This window comes from Melospiza melodia, chromosome 5 (assembly GCF_035770615.1).
Source record: "Melospiza melodia melodia isolate bMelMel2 chromosome 5, bMelMel2.pri, whole genome shotgun sequence".
Taxonomy (NCBI): Eukaryota; Metazoa; Chordata; class Aves; order Passeriformes; family Passerellidae; genus Melospiza; species Melospiza melodia.
Window position 1 is genome coordinate 89233680 of NC_086198.1, and position 17551 is coordinate 89251230.

A 17551-nucleotide genomic window follows, 5' to 3' on the forward strand; every position below is an offset into this window, starting at 1 on the left:
AGGCAGAGAAGGGGCAGACACTGATCTCTGTGTGACCAGGGACAGGACCCAAGGGAAGGGCTTGCAGTTGTGTCGGGGGAGGCTTAGTTTATGTCTCAGGAGAGGCTCATCCCCCCGAGGGTGCTCAGGCAGTGCCCAGGCTCCCCAGGGAGTGGCTGTGGTGCCAGGGCTGCCAGAGCTCCAGGAGCGCTGGGGCAATGTGCTCAGGCTCAGGGTGGGGTTGTTGGGGTGTCCTGTGCAGAGCCAGGAGCTGGACTCAGTGATCCTTGTCAGTCCCTTCCAAATCAGGATATTGTGTGGTTCCATGATCTGTTCTGCACAACAGGACACAGTTTTCTGACCATAAAGAAATTTTTGCTTAATACCCGGAGAGCTGCATACAAAAAACCCCTGAACCACAGCATGTTTAATGCACCTACAGTTACACCAAATGACTCAGTTTTAGTCCTGTCTAGACCAGAGCTTCACACCAGAGAAGTGTGTTAAAGGGATTTTGCCCTGTGTGTTGAGTGGCTAATTACAAATATTTTCTTTATTTATTTTTTCTTTACAGGCCAAACACAATCCTCAGGCTTCGATTCAATCACTTTGCCACAGAGTGCAGCTGGGACCACTTGTATGTGTATGATGGAGACTCAATTTATGCTCCCTTACTGGCAGCTTTTAGGTGAGTTCCCCTTGGTGAGACTCTTAACTGTAGCCAGTGGTATTTTCTTAACTTAGAGCCTGACTTACATCTCAGGCTGAAAATATGATCCAGTAATCCAAATGTATAACACTGCAAGTGCAGCACATATAGCCAGTGTCCTTTTGTGCACTCTTTGTCAGCATAAACAATTAAAGAGTTGTTTTTAGCTTTTACAATGAACAAGTCATGTCACTGCACTCTAGCATTTAAGTATTATGTTTTCATTTCCAAATCCTGATTCTTTGGGAGACAAAAAAATTATTGTTGTCTGTCTGGGCTGGAGATGATTTGGTGTGCAGGCTCCTTTGAGAGGAGAAAACTACCCCATTTATGGGTTTGAACATGATGTATGACTTAAACTTGCAGTGTGTCAATACACACAGAAGGGCAAAAGCCAGCTAATGTTGTAGACATGGAGGTCTCATAGAATTATGTATATCTTTTATGTACCTTAAACTTCAAAGTCTTTAGTTACTTGGGACATGTTCAGGAGCAGCAATGATGAATCAACCTTGTAAAAAACAGAATCACAGGATGGTTGGCTTGGGAGGGATCTTAAAGCCCATCCAGTGCCACCCCTGCCATGGCAGGGACACCTCCCACTGTCCCAGGTGCTCCAGCCCCAGTGTCCAGCCTGGCCTTGGGCACTGCCAGGGATCCAGGGGCAGCCACAGCTGCTCTGGGCACCTGAGCCAGGGCCTCACTGCTGCTACAAGGAAGGATTCCTTCCCAATGTCCCATCTCTCCTGCCCTCTGGCAGTGGGAAGCCATTCCCTGTTCTCCATCCCATGGCAAGTGTCCCTCTCCAGCTCCTGATGTGTAAAAATTCCTGTTCTGCCAACAGGTTACAGGTGTTTGGCTTGTCCATGTGATGAGACATCAGTGTGGCTGCTGGTGAACAATCCACATTTCATCCTGAGACATAAACATAACTTGTGTTTTTCTGTGTTTCAGTCTTGCAGTGACACCACCCTGTCATGCTTTTTATTCTTTAAACTGAAATTAGGAAAATAATCCCAAGTTATCTATGAAAAAAACTAAAGGTTCCCCTGGGACCCTGCTTATTCCAAGAGGCTGCGTAACTATTTCCAGAATTAACCTTCTGCTGGGCTTCCTCTCATTTGTGAAATGAAGGTCTAAAAATACTTCATGTTTGTTCTAAAAAATCCTTATAATGTCTGTGAGAGAAAATCAGCAGAGGGAAAAAAGTTGATAAAAATTTAAACCACCACATGTGGTTTTTTTGGTCTTCAGCTGCAAATGTAGCGTTGTTTTGGAGTAAAAGCTTCAGACTAAGGTGAGGTCAAAACAGAACAGCTAATTTGAGGAAGGAACAACCTTTCTCTTCTAAAAAGCTCCAAAAACATGGCAATGCCACCTGGAAGTGCTCTCTGGTATCGTGTTCTGATTGATGTGCAGGAAGAGGAGGAAATGTCATCTTGACCAATGTAATTTTGTTCTAATCAAGCTATTTTTTAATACACTGGTGAAAAGGTGAAATGATGATTTGTGCCTGCCATTTCTTGTGTGTTTTCCAAAACTTAATGGGCTTTTAAAATTGAACTTATAAGTATTTCACAGCATTAACAATTATGGTTCAGACTGGGAAATCTGTAAATCAGGAAGCCTGGTCTTGAGGACAAGCAAACATGAGCTTAGTACAATAATGTTTTTGAGGTAGGGAAAAAACTCCAATTTTTTTTAATTGCTTCTTTAGATGACATTTGAATTTAGCTTCATTAGCAGTGAGCTGTGTTATTCAGTAATCCAAGTTCAGGAAATGGCAGATGCTTCTCATTTTGGTGAAGTACCAGAAAGCATCTGTTGAAAAATACCTTTCTCTAATACAAAATAAATGCCTTGGAGTTTTTTAATAGCAGTGTTCATATTTTCCCAATTTAGTTGGGGTATATTAAATTTATTATTACCGTAAACATATTTCCTTGTTCATTATTTGTACCCTGCCAGGAGATTTACAAGACTGAGCTTTATACAGTTGGGCCCTGTAAGCTTTGAGAGTTTGTTGATAAACACTAGAAATTCCTTTCTCTCAACTCAATTTTTGTTCCCTGCCTGACTTTTTACAGCAGTTCCCTGAACCTTCACTTCCTTCTCTGCTCTCATTTTGTTTTCTTGACCTTCTGATGCTCATTTATGTTTGTTCACAAGATGATATTTATCCTGAAATATATATATAATCTTGTATATATTTAAGATGATCTTGGGAATCCTCAGCATTGAACTGTAGGGAAACTTTAAATTTATCAATTTTTAACAGCAATAAATATTTGCTTAATGCCAACATTTACACAGTTCAAGTGTGTGTATAGACTAAACTCCTTGTGTTCTGAGAGCTCCCATAGCTGTCTGGTCCTGCATATTGAGCTTTTTTTATTAAACAGTGTTAAAAATATCTTTGCTGGCTTATATTTGTGATCACAGGCACAATGAGACTGTGTAAATGTGCTGCTTCAAAACTGCAGTAAAAGAACATGGAAACAACTGCAGTATGTTTGTCAGCACTGATGAAGAAATCTGAAGTAGATAAACTGCACTCAGCACCTGTGAACTTAGTTGGTTTTGTTAACTTTACTCCGCATTAAACATTTACCAGAGCTGGTTTTGCGCCTTTATTTTCATTGTGATCGGGTTGGCACGGAGTGTTTTCCTGGTCAGACCCAGGTGTTGTTCTGCAGGACGTTTGGCAGTGGCCCAGCAGCTGCTGTGGTTGCTCTCAGGGGCCAGGTGGAGGATGATGTGAGCCCGTGTTCCCTTGGAGCAGGAGCAGCTCCCCAGCCTTGTGGTACCTGATGGTGAATGTGGCACTTGAGCACCCAGATTTGGGTGTAGGGCTGAGTTGGGTTGGAAGGGTCTGATCCCTCTCTCAAAGCAGGATGACCATCAGAGCCCTTTGTCCAATCAAGGTGTGAGTTTATCTTTAGGATGGAGGTCTTGTTGATCCTCTGGGTCCATGGTGCAGAGATTGGTGTTAAAATAATGATACAAAATTAATCTAATACTAATGTCTAGCCACAGTCCCTTGCTGCAACCTGTGTGTGTTGCCTCCTGTCCTTTTCTTGTGAACCTCTGATATTCCCTCCTCTCTAATCTCTCCTGAGGTAGTTGAGGTCAAAATTTAGGTTTCATCCTTCTTCAGCTATCTCTCCTTGAAGTTAAAGGAACCTCACTCCTACCTCTCCTTGTACATAGATGATGTGGTTGACTCTCCTCTATTTTTTCCTTCTATTTCCTCAATTATTTGCCAGAAATTGTAACTGACCTTGCTGCCATGGAAATGGGTATTCAGCTCAGGGGCTTCCAACAGCAGGAGGACGTGGAGCTGCCAGAGCAAGTCCAGAGGAGGTCACAGAGCTGCTGCAGGGCTGGAGCTTCCCTACCACTGAGCCAGGCTGGCAGAGCTGGGAATGTTCCCCTGGAGAAGGGAAGGCTCCAGGCAGAACTCAGAGCCCCTGGCAGGGCCTGGAGGGGCTCCAGGAGAGCTGCAGAGGGACTGGGGACAAGGGATGGAGGGACAGGAGCCAGGGAATGGCTCCCACTGCCAGAGGGCAGGGCTGGATGGGAGATTGGGAATTGGGAATTGTTCCCTGGGAGGGTGTGAGGCCCTGGCACAGGGTGGCTGCCCCTGGATCCCTGGCAGTGCCCAAGGCCAGGCTGGACACTGGGGCTGGGAGCAGCCTGGGGCAGTGGGAGGTGTCTTTGCCATGGCAGGGTGGGATGATCCTTAAGGTCCTTTCCACCTTAAACTGTTCCATGATCCTTCGATAGCCAGAGTCATGTAAGAACTGAGGAGGTTTTTGGGCAAAGCCCCTGATCTGGAGGCTTCTGCAGACAGATAAGCTTCCCTGTGCTGGTGCTGCAGCTGCTTCTGCCTCTACTGCACCAAGGGGGGAAGATTTCAAGGAAGATTGTAATGTGAGGGGCTGCCAGCTCTATAATGAATCTATAGTCTAGGCTTTTTTCGTACATGTTGTTGCAATGGGTTTGTTTCCTTAAAAGTCCGTGTTTGGGAGTCATCCTGCTTCATTTAAGACTATAAATTTCAGATGTCTCCTTATATTCTCCTCCCTCCTTTTTTATTTTTTGCTATTGTTTTATTTTTAGTCTCCTGTAACTGCTATTTTTAGTTTGTTTTGTTTTAGTCTTGTAGTTCTGAGTATGAATGAGGTGCATGGACTGGTTTTTAGTAGCAGAGAAATGTTGCCATTTTGTGTATGTGTGTCCAGATGTATCAATGTATTTAAAAATAAGGATAATTTGTTTGCATTGGATTTTGATGGATTGAAAGCTGATTTTTCAGTATGATCTTTATCCTTTTACTCCTGCATGAGCTCTACTCTGTATTTTCACCCTTTCCTTTCGTGACTCTCAATTATACCCTTTTTCTGCTTAGTAGAGCTTCTCATGCTTTGATCTCTAACAGGTTGTGTCTCTGGAGGAAATGAGGAATATGCCAGTATTGTGATACTCACATAGCAAATCCAAGAAAAATAATAGAGGAGGTGCCCTTTGTTTTAAATTATGATAGTGAAGAAGTTGGGTCTCCTGGACATAAATGTGAACTTCCATACTTGAAATGAGTCTCCATGATGAGTGGGAGAGAGGTTTTGGACAAGAGGATGGAGTGACAGGACAAGGAAGAAGTGACAGCCTTCAGAGAGTAGGGCTAGATGGGATGTTGGGCAGGAATTGTTCCATGGGAGGTGCCCAAGGCCAGGTTGGACACTGGGGCTTGGAGCACCCTGGGATAGTGGAAGGTGTTCCTGCCCATAGCAGGAGGTAGAACAGGAGGATTTTTAAAGTTTCTCCAGCTCAGGCCATTCTATGTTTCATTGATTTCTGATACTCTTTTACTTTCTGCCATTGACTTCAGCAGTCCAGGAAATAGATGTTATTTCTGTCCAAAGCAGAGGTTTGCCTCTCCCTGGGTGTCACTGGGCAGCTGAGCTGAGTAGGAGTGTTTATTTGCTTTGGAGTAGTGATGGTTGCAAAATGTTTTGAAACCTTATGAAAGGAAATAAAAGCAGTGTGTTGTGAAACATGCTAATCTTGGCCAAGTTGAGTTGCTCAGAGATTCTGGATCATAATTTAAAGGAAGTTTTGCATAATCTTTTATCATTCTGATTCTGCCTATTGGATTCTTTTTCGTGGCAGATGTAAATTCTGATGTGCTTCTGTTTATTCCATATGATGCTGGGAGCAGGTTGATTTATTCACTGTTTCTGAGGTTCAACCTTTCAGGCTCTGATTGTTCCTGCTGTGTTGTGTTGTCTTCATGGCTTTCTCTGAAAGAAATTAAAATGCCCTATCCCTGGAAATGTTCAAGGCCAGGCTGGGTGGGACTTGCAGCAGCCTGGTCTGGTGGAAAGTGTCCCTGCCCATGGCAGGGGCTTGGCCTAGATGACCTTTAAGGTCCCTTCCAACCCAGACAATTCTGTGATTAAGTTTCCTTAGAGTGTTTCAAATTTGTGTAGGAGGCATAACATACTCTTTAGTTATTTACACATGAATCACCAGAAAAAGATGGAAATAGGGAATATCTGGGATGCAAGCATTGTTATGGAGGTACTTGTGTTCTGGTCAAACAAACCCCAAATCTGAGATTTCTTTGAGAACACAAAGAATTGTCAAGGATAGTCCTTTTATTAGGAAAGATTATTGAGGGGATTTTTTGTCTTGCCTTCCACTTACTTTGCCCTGTAATATCAGTGATAAGTGCTGAAGAAGAAAACAGACAAAAGCAATTTTTTTCTTGTCCCTGAGCTGCAGTTTGCCTCACCCAAATAATTTTCAAATGTTTGTTTTCCTGTGGTGGAGATGTACTGTCCTACAGTGTCCATTACAAGGGAATAGTTATGAACCAAACAAGAAGTTTGTTAGGCTTTTTGTTCTTTGGTTTTGTGAGGGATGGTCTTTTGGGAGAGATAAACTTCAGAAGTCTCAAACATTGAGAATGAAATAAAGCACCTCTTCCAGAGAGATGAAAAGGGAATTAATTTTGCTGTTTAATCCCTTACCATTGAGAAGTGAATGAGCAGCGGGGGGAAGTTTGGCTTTCTCATAATGAAATATTTCTTGAAATGTATATCAGCAGATGTGCTGGAGTTGCTTAGCCAAAACATGGGATCAGGTTCCAGTGATTTTTATGGTGTGTTGGTAAAATGAATTTTTTGTCCACCTTAAGATTTGTTGTGCAATTTTCAGTGTGATCCTGATGTAGGTAGCTTGTTCATCTGCTGGTTTTGGTGCACATACCCCCAAATCTGGAGTAGAAAGGATTGCTGAGGGTCTGTTCTGTTCTTGGAGCACTCCATTGTATTGTGTCATGGGGACAGAAAAGTTCAGGTCACAGCAAGTGCTTCCCAGGTGGTATTAGTGGGTGCTGTGGGTAGCTGGGAGTGATTTCCTTGAGCAGGTAAACTCCTTTACTCTGTCCTAGGAAACTCTCTTCAACTGCATTAGCTTTCTATTCTAAATAGATGTAAAAAAAGGAAAGTAAGTTCTTCTCGGGGGAAAATTCTTTCCATCGTTGCTTTTTGCCTGCTGGTGGCCCTGGGCTCTGGGGAGTGGCCGGGTGGGGGCCAGGCTGGGCTGATTGGAGCTGCCCCGGCTCCCTGCCCCGCACGCTCTGCTCTGCCCCTCGAGCCCCTGCTGGTCACAGAGCTTCGACTTTGCCTTGGGAAGCAGGAGTGAGGCTGGGCAGAGGTGGATCTGTACAGGGAAATAGCAGCTGACTGTGAGCAGGGGGTGCTGGACAATGTACTGTGCATGGATAAAGGCTTTTAAAAACGTAAATTCAATAGACTTTGAATTTGTGCCCATGTTGATGGCTTTTGTATGAGGGAGGAATCAACTTTTAATTTTTTGGTTTTGTCAAGCTTCTGTTAAATGAAAAATAAACATTCCCTCTCAGATACAAAGTATTTCGTGTTATAGGTAAATAGGTAGTAATTACTTTTTTCAAAGCTCATTTTAGTTTGTCAGTTTGTTCCAATTATTTTGACAAACCTTTATATAAATCTGTAGTGTGTCTGCAATACTGTAGATAGTCTTGCCCACCATCTTTGCTTCTCTCAGCTAGTCCTGGAAAACTAAAAGGCTGGAGGATCTCAGAGAACCTGGAAAGGTGAGAGAAACAGCCAAAGGCATCCAGAAGTGTGAAGCAAAGAATGAGGTGGGAGTTGAGAGAGTGACAGGCTGCTATGATAGAAAGGACAACAAACATGAATGTGATGAGTCAGGTAGAGCTTATAAAAGAAGAGATGATGAGAAGATATGGGGCAGTTGGAATGCCTGAGGGATGAGATGGAATCCAGAAGGACCTGGGCGTCACCAAGGACTGGCACTGTAGGGATCTCATGAGATACAACAAGGTCAAGTGCAAGGTCCTGCATCAGATGGGAGCAATTCCGATTATGAGAAGTGACTGGGGGATGGAGGGATGGACAGCAGCCCTGGAGGGGAGGACTTGGTGATGCTGGTGGGTAAGAAACTGGACATGCCCTGGCCTCGTGAGCAGCTGGGACACAGGACGCCCCCCGTGCCTGGGCTGATCCCCAGGGAGGGGGGACTCTGTCCCTGTGCCCTCCCTCAGGTGAGAGCCCACCTGCAGAGCTGCCCCAGCCCTGGGGCCAACAGCAGGAGGACGTGGAGCTGCTGCAGAGAGCCCAGAGGAGGCCCCGGAGCTGCTGCAGGGCTGGAGCCCCTCTGCTCTGGAGCCAGGCTGGCAGGGCTGGGAATGTTCCCCTGGAGAAGGGAAGGCTCCAGGCAGAGCTCAGAGCCCCTGGCAGGGCCTGCAGGGGCTCCAGGAGAGCTGGAGAGGGACTGGGGACAAGGGACAGAGGGACAGGAGCCAGGGAATGGCTCCCACTGGGAAAGGGGAGATTGGGCTGGGATCTTGGCAAGGAATTGCTGGCTGGGAGGGTGGGCAGGGGCTGGGCTGGAATTCCCAGATTTGCTGTGGCTGCCCCTGGATCCCTGGCAGTGCCCAAGGCCAGGCAGGACACTGGGGCTGGGAGCAGCCTGGGATAGCAGAAGGTGTCTTTGCCATGGCAGGGGTTGAACAGGATGAGTTTTAAGTCTCTGGTTTAAGCCTCTAATGCAAACCAGTCTGTGATTCCATGGCTGACTGTTCGTATTTCTCATAGAAAAAGAACCCAAAAGGCAGCAAGTCAAAAATGAGTAGAATAATCCTTTTTCTGCTGTTGTGGAATTAAATTTTTAACATCACTGCTGCAGATTTTTCAGGTGAAAAGGATACGAATTATTAAGAAATGAATTGGGTCGAAGCATGGCAGAGTGGTTTATTTTACTGTACTGGCTTGGGTGCATTCTCCAGGCCTAAGCATCTGAACTGGGTGTCTGGAAGGTGGATTACACTTTGCCACAATGCCCTGTACTTGCTTGGTTTGTCACAGCCTTTCCCAATCATTTTTGTAGCCCGCAGTCAGGAGGAGATCTGAGCTCAGCAGACCTTTAGTTTGACTTCGTAATACAGATTTTATTTTGGGACACATTAATTTCTGTTTCCAAAGGAGCCACCTTGTTTTATGAATGGGACCTGCTTAATTCTTTGCTGAGTGACAAGGGAGGGAAAAGTTTTTGATAGGGATATCTAAAATTCTATTTAGCTTCAGTCTTTCTCAGGTTAAATACTTCCAACATACATTTATTTATGATTCCAAAAATTCATTATATTTTAAATAATGGAAATACATCGAGTTTCAATTATTTTATTGAAATTCAATTATTTTATTGAAAGTACTGGTGCATTTACTCTTGTTGCTTTGCTGCCTTCTATTTCACTTCTAATATTGTTCTTTTACTTTTCCAGTGGTCTTATTGTTCCTGAGAAGGACAGCAATGAAACAGTACCTGAAGTTGTAGCTACTTCTGGATATGCTCTTCTACATTTCTTCAGTGATGCTGCCTATAATCTCACAGGGTTTAACATCACCTATAAGTAAGTGGCACCACTCCACAGTGATGCTGCAGGTTGAGCAAAAGGAGTTTTCCCCTTTTCTTACTTTTGTCTTGAAATAAGCAGTTGCCATTGAAGTGTGTAATTATGAGCAGACACCTGAAATTAGATTTTAATCTTTATTATACCCTTGCAACAGCCAATAAGTGGCATGTGCTCAATGTTACAACTTGTCAGTTGTGTGGATGAATGTTTGCTCCAAAAGGCATCTTACGATTTATTTTTTGTTATTGGATCAATTTGATTCTATCTGAACAACAGGAATTGATATGTTTTGTGCATGTCTGTGCTCCTGAGTGCTGTGCAGATACTCTAGCACAAGCACACTTTTCCATCAGCCAGCATTTCACTTGAGACACTGGGCTGTACGTGCTCTTGAGGGTCCTCATCCTCAGGATTTGCTTTCTTATTCAGTCCCTGGATTGAATCCCTTCATCTGGCTTCTTTTTATTCTGGACTGGTTTTATATTCGTTCATATTCTAAACAGATGGGTGCTTTCTGTTCACTGACATGTATTTAGTCCTCATTGATGAGCTTTTTAAAAGTAATTCTCGTATGCTCCCTAATTCATCAACTGCTTTTAGAAAGGTTTTGTCTTGAGGTAAATGTGTGGACATACTCACAGAGATGGAAGGTTTTGCTTCTGCAGGGATCATGAGCTTTGGATTTTTTTTGCTCATACAGATGCAAGTTATGTTTGTGCCACACTGGGAGATTTAATTTGGGAATAATCTGCAGGAAGTCTCACCTCTTTCAGAAAAAACAGCTGGAAAAGCTTCAGTCTTAACTGACTTCTTGCAAAAATTGACTTTCTCTTAAAATGAGAAGCTTAGTTTTTGAATATCAAGTCTCAGTGCTTTCATCCTCAGTAAGAACACAAATATGTGCTGAATAACCCACATAATAGTGAATTTTTTTAAAAACAGGAGGCATCCAGCACCCCTTGAAAGCTTCAGAAGAAGATCAGGAGTGTATGCAAAGTTAGTGGGATCAGAGGAGCTGAAGAGGCAGTGATTTCCAAGTCTGATTGCATAAACCAGGACTCCATCTACTGCCAGATGTTGGATTTGCACCATTGCAATAAAATACTGTCTTCAAGAACAATATTCCTTTAATTTGTCACTTTCTTCATCATTTCAGACAATTTTCAAGTGCTGTTTTGTGTTCTGGTTCTTAGGTTTGCTTGTAACATTTTTCCAGCAAGTAGATTGAATGAAACATAACAGTCTTCATAGTTGTCACTGAGTGTAGGTAGTAGTTTCTCTCAGCACTTGTGAAATTGCCTTGGAGCCAGTGACAGTGAGAATATGGGTACTAATTCCCATCTGTGAATTATTCTGGTTGATACACCAGCAAATACTGGAGTCTGGAAATTATTATGTTCTCAAAATGTGGACCTTTACCAAGGTTATATCTGGTTTTGCCTCAGCTACGTTGCAGATATTATAAAATCAGAAATTATTCGAACTAGGCACGTCTTTGGCTTGGTTTTCATCTCCAGTTGTTCTCTTGGTAAGCAGATCCCAGAACAGCACCTAATTGTGAACAGTTTGAGTATAAATTGCACAGACACCACAGCAGCCTTACACTCTGATGAAAGTCCTCACTTACTGTTGGGTGTTTTAAGGCAAGTAATTTGCCTTACAAATGGCTAAAAATCATATTGATCATTTTCTCAGAAGAGCTGTGAGTTTAACTTGTGAAATGAAGCAGTTTTTAGGAATAGAGTACAAATCTCTACAGGTGCATCACACCAGGTAGCAGATGACTCTCTCTTGGTTTGTAATGATTTGTATTCATTTTCTTCAGCATCACTCTTGCCTTTGTTAATAATTCTTGGGAATCTCTTTCCTTCCTGACGAGCTGCCTTGTGCTTTTCCCCAGTTTCAATATGTGTCCCAACAACTGCTCCGGCCAGGGGGAGTGCAGGCTCAACAGCAGCAGCCTGGCCCCACAGTGTGAGTGTGCCGAGCGCTGGAAGGGAGAGGCCTGTGACATTCCCTACTGCCCGGGGAACTGCGGCGCTCCGGAGCGGGGCCACTGCAGCCTCAACGGCTCCAGAGCCTGCGTGTGCTCTGCAGGCTGGCAAGGTGAGTCTCCTGCTGGGCACACAGAGCTCTGGGGATGCATTTCCTGTGTTTGGAGCTGGCACTTTAACTGGGAGGACGCGGGATTGTTCTGCATGACAAGCATTAGCATTTTGACTAGGAACAAACAGAGTACCTGCTTTTTAAAGTTAAAAGACCACACTTCATGTGGATGGATGGATGGATGGATGGATGGATGGATGGATGGATGGATGGATGGATGGATGGATGGATGGATGGATATGCTGGAGAGGAGGACACAGAGAAGCTCCAAGGGCTGCAGCCTTCTCAGCTCTGGAGGCAGTTTGGGAGAGCTGGGGGTGTGGAGAAGAGAAAGCTCCAGGGAGACTTCAGAGCCATTTCCAGTGCCCAGAGGGCCTCCATGAGAGCTGGAGAAGGATGTTGGACAAGGGCCTGGAATGCCAGGACAAAGGGGAATGACTTTAAATTGAAACTAGGCTGGTTTACATTAGATATAAGGAAGAAATTTTTTACAATGAATGTGATGACACCCTGGCACGGGGTGCCCAGAGTAGCTCTGGCTGCCCCTGGATCCCTGGCAGTGTCCAAGGCCAGGTTGGACAACTGGGACTTGGGGCACCCTCTGGAAGGTGTCCCTGCCACGGCATGGGGGTAGAAGGGGATCTTTCCAATCCATCCCAGTCTGTGATTCTGTGTTTTTTAAGAATTGCTTTTAAAAGCAACCATCCAAAGAGGGACTAACCTGTGGTGTACAGGCATCCCTTCGAGTCTCATTCCTATGCCCCTGAAGCAAATTTGAACCTGGTTGCCATAGCTTAACTGTTTGAACATGTGAAATGTCTCATTCTCATGTCCAGCTGAGCTGATCAGCCATTCCAACTTGGCAGTGATCTGGCCTGAACACAGATGTTTGCTTTGCCAAGACCTACTGATATGTAAGAATTAGTCCCATATTAAATGCAACCAGCTACAGCACTAGCAGGAGTTTGACCTCCAGCTGAAATACAGGCTTTGGAAAAAATCCATTTTTAAACCTTCTTTTCCCAGGTCCTGGCTGTTCAGTTCCTCTTCCTGCAAACCAGTCGTTTTGGGAACGGGAAGAATACACTCTTCCAAAACTTGCCAGAGCATCTCACAAAGCCGTCATCCATGACAATAAAATGTGGATTGTTGGAGGCTATGTCTTCAATCATTCTGACTCTCAGAAGGTTTTAGCGTGAGTATAAACCCAGATAATAAAAACTAAAGATAGGAACTTAGATTTGAGAGTTATTTTTAGGAAATGCCACCTGACGTGCTTTGCTTTGGTCTGTGCTTCGTCTCTGAGGGAAAACAGCCATAATAAAAACTCAGGCTCATGTTTGAGATGGGGGAAAATCTTGCTAAGGGGTGCTAATTTTGGAAAAGAAAAGCATAAGGTTCCTGATGTTCAGGGAGCTTTTGATTCATCTGTGTCTGTCAGCATTTAACTATTCTCTGTATATTTCTGGGCCAGCTCTTAAATTATATCTAGCCTCATATTCAAAGAGGGTAATTTTGCTTCAGTGTTTTTTAGCCCTTCTCTATGTTGTGTTTGTGTCACTTGAGTTTTTGGCTCCTTAATTAACACCTACTGATGACTCTGGATGGTTATCCACAGTGGATGGGACACTAAACAGGGAGTGGCATTAGGATGAGGGCATTTATGCAATTGTTTGAGGAGATGTAACAGTAACTAAAATATAAAGTAATAATAATGTACTTCATGGAAATAGTCCATTTAAAAAACCCCAGCTTTTGTATTGTATTAGGACAAATCTAGGCAAAAGCTGGACTTTTTTCCAGAGATACTCGTGTACCTTACTTTGATGGACCTAAGTGAGAGCTGTGTATTCTGCACTCACATCCGGAGGTAATAGTTCTTATAGGGGAAGAGGAGCTGAAAACACACATTTAAATGTAGAGCAGTTGCTAGTTGCATCCACAATTTACTCCTCCAAAGTCACACCTTGTTTTTTAATAGGATACCCTATGACTTTGTTGAATGCTTTCTCAGAGATGATTTTATCTCACAAGGCCCTTAGCTTGGCAAATATAGTGCCTTATTTTAAATGAAAAGCCACAAGCCATTTTCAGGGCAGAGGGTTTATGTTATTTTAAGCATGAATAGCAAAAACATAATTAAATAGTGCTTTTTAAGTGCTGGCAGAGTTTTTCTAATCAAATAGTTGCAAATTACCTAAGTTTAGTGTAAAGTTTTCCTACTTTTTTGAGGGAGAGGTGGTGTGGGTTGTCACAGCTAGCTCTTGGGTTTGTATGGAAAAGAAAACAGGGCAAAGGAGATCAACCTATGGATGTTGACTTACAGAGCAGGTTCAACTGTTTTTTTAACCCATAAGTAGTTTGTATGAGCTTTGTGCATGCTGAAATCATGGCAGGATTTATTATTTCAGTAAATAATTATATCTAACATACTATATTGGTAAATAAATTTCCCCAAATCTTAGAAAGGACAAACAATCATATTCTCAGCGTTAATACCTATTCCTTGGAAAGTAATTCAGTTTTAATTATACAGGTATGATCTCATTTCTGAAGAGTGGCTTCCATTGAACAGCTCTGTGAACTCAGTAGAGATGAGATATGGTCATTCACTGGCGTTGCACAAGGTAAGTTCAGTGCTCCAGACTCACTTCCCAGCTGATTTCCCTTCTTTTCTCCTGCTTCCCACTCCTTATCCCACGTCAGCCTTGCTTTGGGAGAAGTGTTCCTCATTCAGAGGCTTGTCCCTGCTCAGCCCAGGCTGTGCCCTTGTGCTCCAGGGAATCCTTGGGTGGCTCTCCTAGGAAGTTTGCAGTGTCTCTGCCTGTGTGCTGCTTCTTTGCCCTTTTTCCAGAGATTTTGAAGATGACTTTTTGAGGCCAGTGAGTCCATTATTTCCTTCTTGCTGTCTGTGCTGACAAGAATGCCTGAGGCTGAGTTTGCTGGAGTTCCCCAGCTGCCTTTTATGTAGATCACATGAATATTTTTATGAGCTCTGTTGTCCAAGACACCAAAGCAGTGCTGGGGGATTACGGATTTTTGTTACTTGCTCTGCAAGTAAATTTGTGAATCTAATCTTCCAGCATCTGACACAGCAAGTGGATTTGACAGTTTTTACCTCCTTTCTCACTTGTGTGCCTTGCTGTAAGTGCAGACCATGTGAGAGCAGGATAGCAAAGTCTGTGGAAAGGAAATGAGGTGATCTTTTATTGATTTTTGGGTTTGGAATGTTGTTAAGCTCAAACAGTGCAGGCCAGGGCAAAGCTTACTCATAAGTACTCAAAAAACTCCTCACTGTCATTCACAAACAGAGCACTTGAAGAACCTCAAAGCATGGAAATTCATCATGGAATCACAAAATGATTTGGGTTGGAAGGGAGCTTAAAGATCATCTAGTCCCAGTCCCCTGCTGCAGGCAGAGACCTCCCACTGTCCCAGGCTGCTCCCAGCCCCAATGTGCAGCCTGGCCTTGGGCACTGCCAGGGATCCAGGGGCAGCCCCAGCTGCTCTGGGCACCTGTGCCAGGGCCTCACACCATCCTGGGGACAATTCCTAACTCCCTATATCCCATCCATCCCTGCCCTCTGGCAGTGGGATCCAATCCCTGTGTCCTGTCCTTCCATCCCTTGTCCCCAGTCCCTTTCCAGGGGAGTTTATTAGGTAATTTCAGACCAGTAGCTCCAGTGCTTCCCAAACAGCAGTTTCCTAATGCTGCACTCCCTGCCCTCTGTGCCTTCTCTAAGGATAACATCTACATGTACGGCGGCAAGCTGGACGCCACGGGGAACGTGAGCAGCCAGCTGTGGGTGTTCCACATCCCGCGGCAGAGCTGGGCCGTGCTGGCTCCCCGCGCCAAGGAGCAGTACGCCGTGGTGGGGCACTCGGCACACGTGGTCACCCTGAGGGACAACAGCACCGTCATGCTGGTGCTCTTCGGGCACTGCCCCCTCTATGGCTACATCAGCAACGTCCAGGAGTACAACCTGCGTGAGTGAGGGGGAAAGGGAGGGAGAGCGGGCAGCCTTCCTGTGCAGGAGTGCAGCCTGTGGGAGTGAGGGGGAAAGGAAGGGAGGGAGGGCAGCCCTCCTGTGCAGGAGTACAGCCTGTGGGAGTGAGGGGGAAAGGGAGTGAGTGAGGGCAGCCCTCCTGTGCAGGAGTACAGCCTGTGGGAGGGAGGGGGAAAGGAAGGGAGGGAGGGAGGGGGAAAGGAAGGGAGGGAGGGAGGGGGAAAGGAAGGGAGGGAGGGAGGGGGAAAGGGAGGGAGGGAGGGAGGGGGAAAGGGAGGGAGGGAGGGAGGGGGAAAGGGAGGGAGGGAGGGAGGGAGGGAGGGGGAAAGGGAGGGAGGGAGGGCACCCCTCCTGTGCAGGAGTACAGCCTGTGGGAGGGAGGGGGAAAGGGAGGGAGGGGGAAAGGGAGGGAGGGAGGGAGGGGGAAAGGGAGGGAGGGAGGGAGGGGGAAAGGGAGGGAGGGAGGGGGAAAGGGAGGGAGGGAGGGGGAAAGGGAGGGAGGGAGGGCGGGCAGCCTTCCTGTGCAGGAGTACAGCCTGTGGGAGGGAGGGGGAAAGAGAAGGAGGGCAGCCCTCCTGTGCAGGAGTACAGCCTGTGTGAGTGAGGGGAAAGGGAGGGAGAAAGGGCAGCCCTCCTGTGCAGGAGTACAGCCTGTGGGAGTGAGGGGGAAAGGGAGGGAGAAAGGGCAGCCCTCCTGTGCAGGAGTACAGCCTGTGGGAGTGAGGGGGAAAGGGAGGGAGAAAGGGCAGCCCTCCTGTGCAGGAGTACAGCCTGTGGGAGTGAGGGGGAAAGGAAGGGAGGGAGGAAGGGAGGGAGGGAGGGAGGGAGGGAGGGCAGCCCTCCTGTCCAGGAGTACAGCCTGTCTGAGGGAGGGAGGGCGGGCAGCCCTCCTGTCAGGCCCTGCCAGTGGATCAGCTGGTTTGGATGTTATTTAAATGACTCGTGTTCAGATTGCAAAACACAGACAAATATGTTCTCCTCCTCCTGTTTGTATGTACAAGAGTTGAACCTAACAGATTTGTATAACCCAGTGAGCAGGCAGCCATATGCCTCCACCTTTATACACAGCATTAGGTCCCAAAGATATAAAGCTGTAATTGAGAGGTAAAGCAGGGCAACTCTGGAACAATTTAGATTAGTTTTCGTCTCTCCCTCTGACAAAACAAACACTTCTGAAATTGTTTTTTAATTCTGCAAATATAATAATGGCTGTAACAATTCAGACCAAATACCTACTTAACCTGACACCCACGTCCCCAGCAGCAGATGCTGTGGGAAACAGGTGCTGAATTTTTGGATTCCCGTATTCCTGATAGGATCTCACCCCCATATCCTGGAGTAGTCCAGGCTCTGATTCTCGGATCCAGAGAGTTCTAGTATAAGCACTGAGAAGCACAGGAGGCTTTTCAGGCAAGCTGAACTTGTACCCAGCTCAGAAATGGAGACACATTGCTGGCTCGTCAGACCATGTCAGGATTGTAGTTAGGCACAGGAAGTTCACAACAAGAGTGTGCTGGTTATTCTCAGGAATAGTGGCCCTGTCTGCACTTTGCTCCTGCTGTCCTTGTCCTCCAGTCATGCTGATCCAGAGGATCTGCTGGAGCCTGGTTCTCTGGAGTCTATGTGAGCAAGATCTCTTCCTTTCAGAGAAATCCAGAGAGAACCAGGCAGTGATTTGTTTCTGCCATGTGTGATCTTGCAGACTGTTCACTTCCTTTGCCTTTGGTGTGCCTGCTCTGGCCTGTAGTTGGGAAGCTTGTATAGGGT

At 45.5% G+C, this 17551-nt stretch overlaps 1 protein-coding gene across 1 annotated transcript in view; it reads left to right on the top strand.

Moving 5' to 3' along the window:
- ATRN (attractin) overlaps window positions 1-17551 on the top strand; it is a 154266-nt gene that overhangs the window by 38394 nt on the left and 98321 nt on the right. The window contains exons 3-8 of the mRNA XM_063157763.1: window positions 554-667; window positions 9540-9668; window positions 11572-11777; window positions 12804-12972; window positions 14314-14404; window positions 15521-15764. Of these exons, the coding sequence (XP_063013833.1) occupies window positions 554-667; window positions 9540-9668; window positions 11572-11777; window positions 12804-12972; window positions 14314-14404; window positions 15521-15764 (953 nt within the window). The remainder of the gene's footprint in view (window positions 1-553; window positions 668-9539; window positions 9669-11571; window positions 11778-12803; window positions 12973-14313; window positions 14405-15520; window positions 15765-17551) is intronic.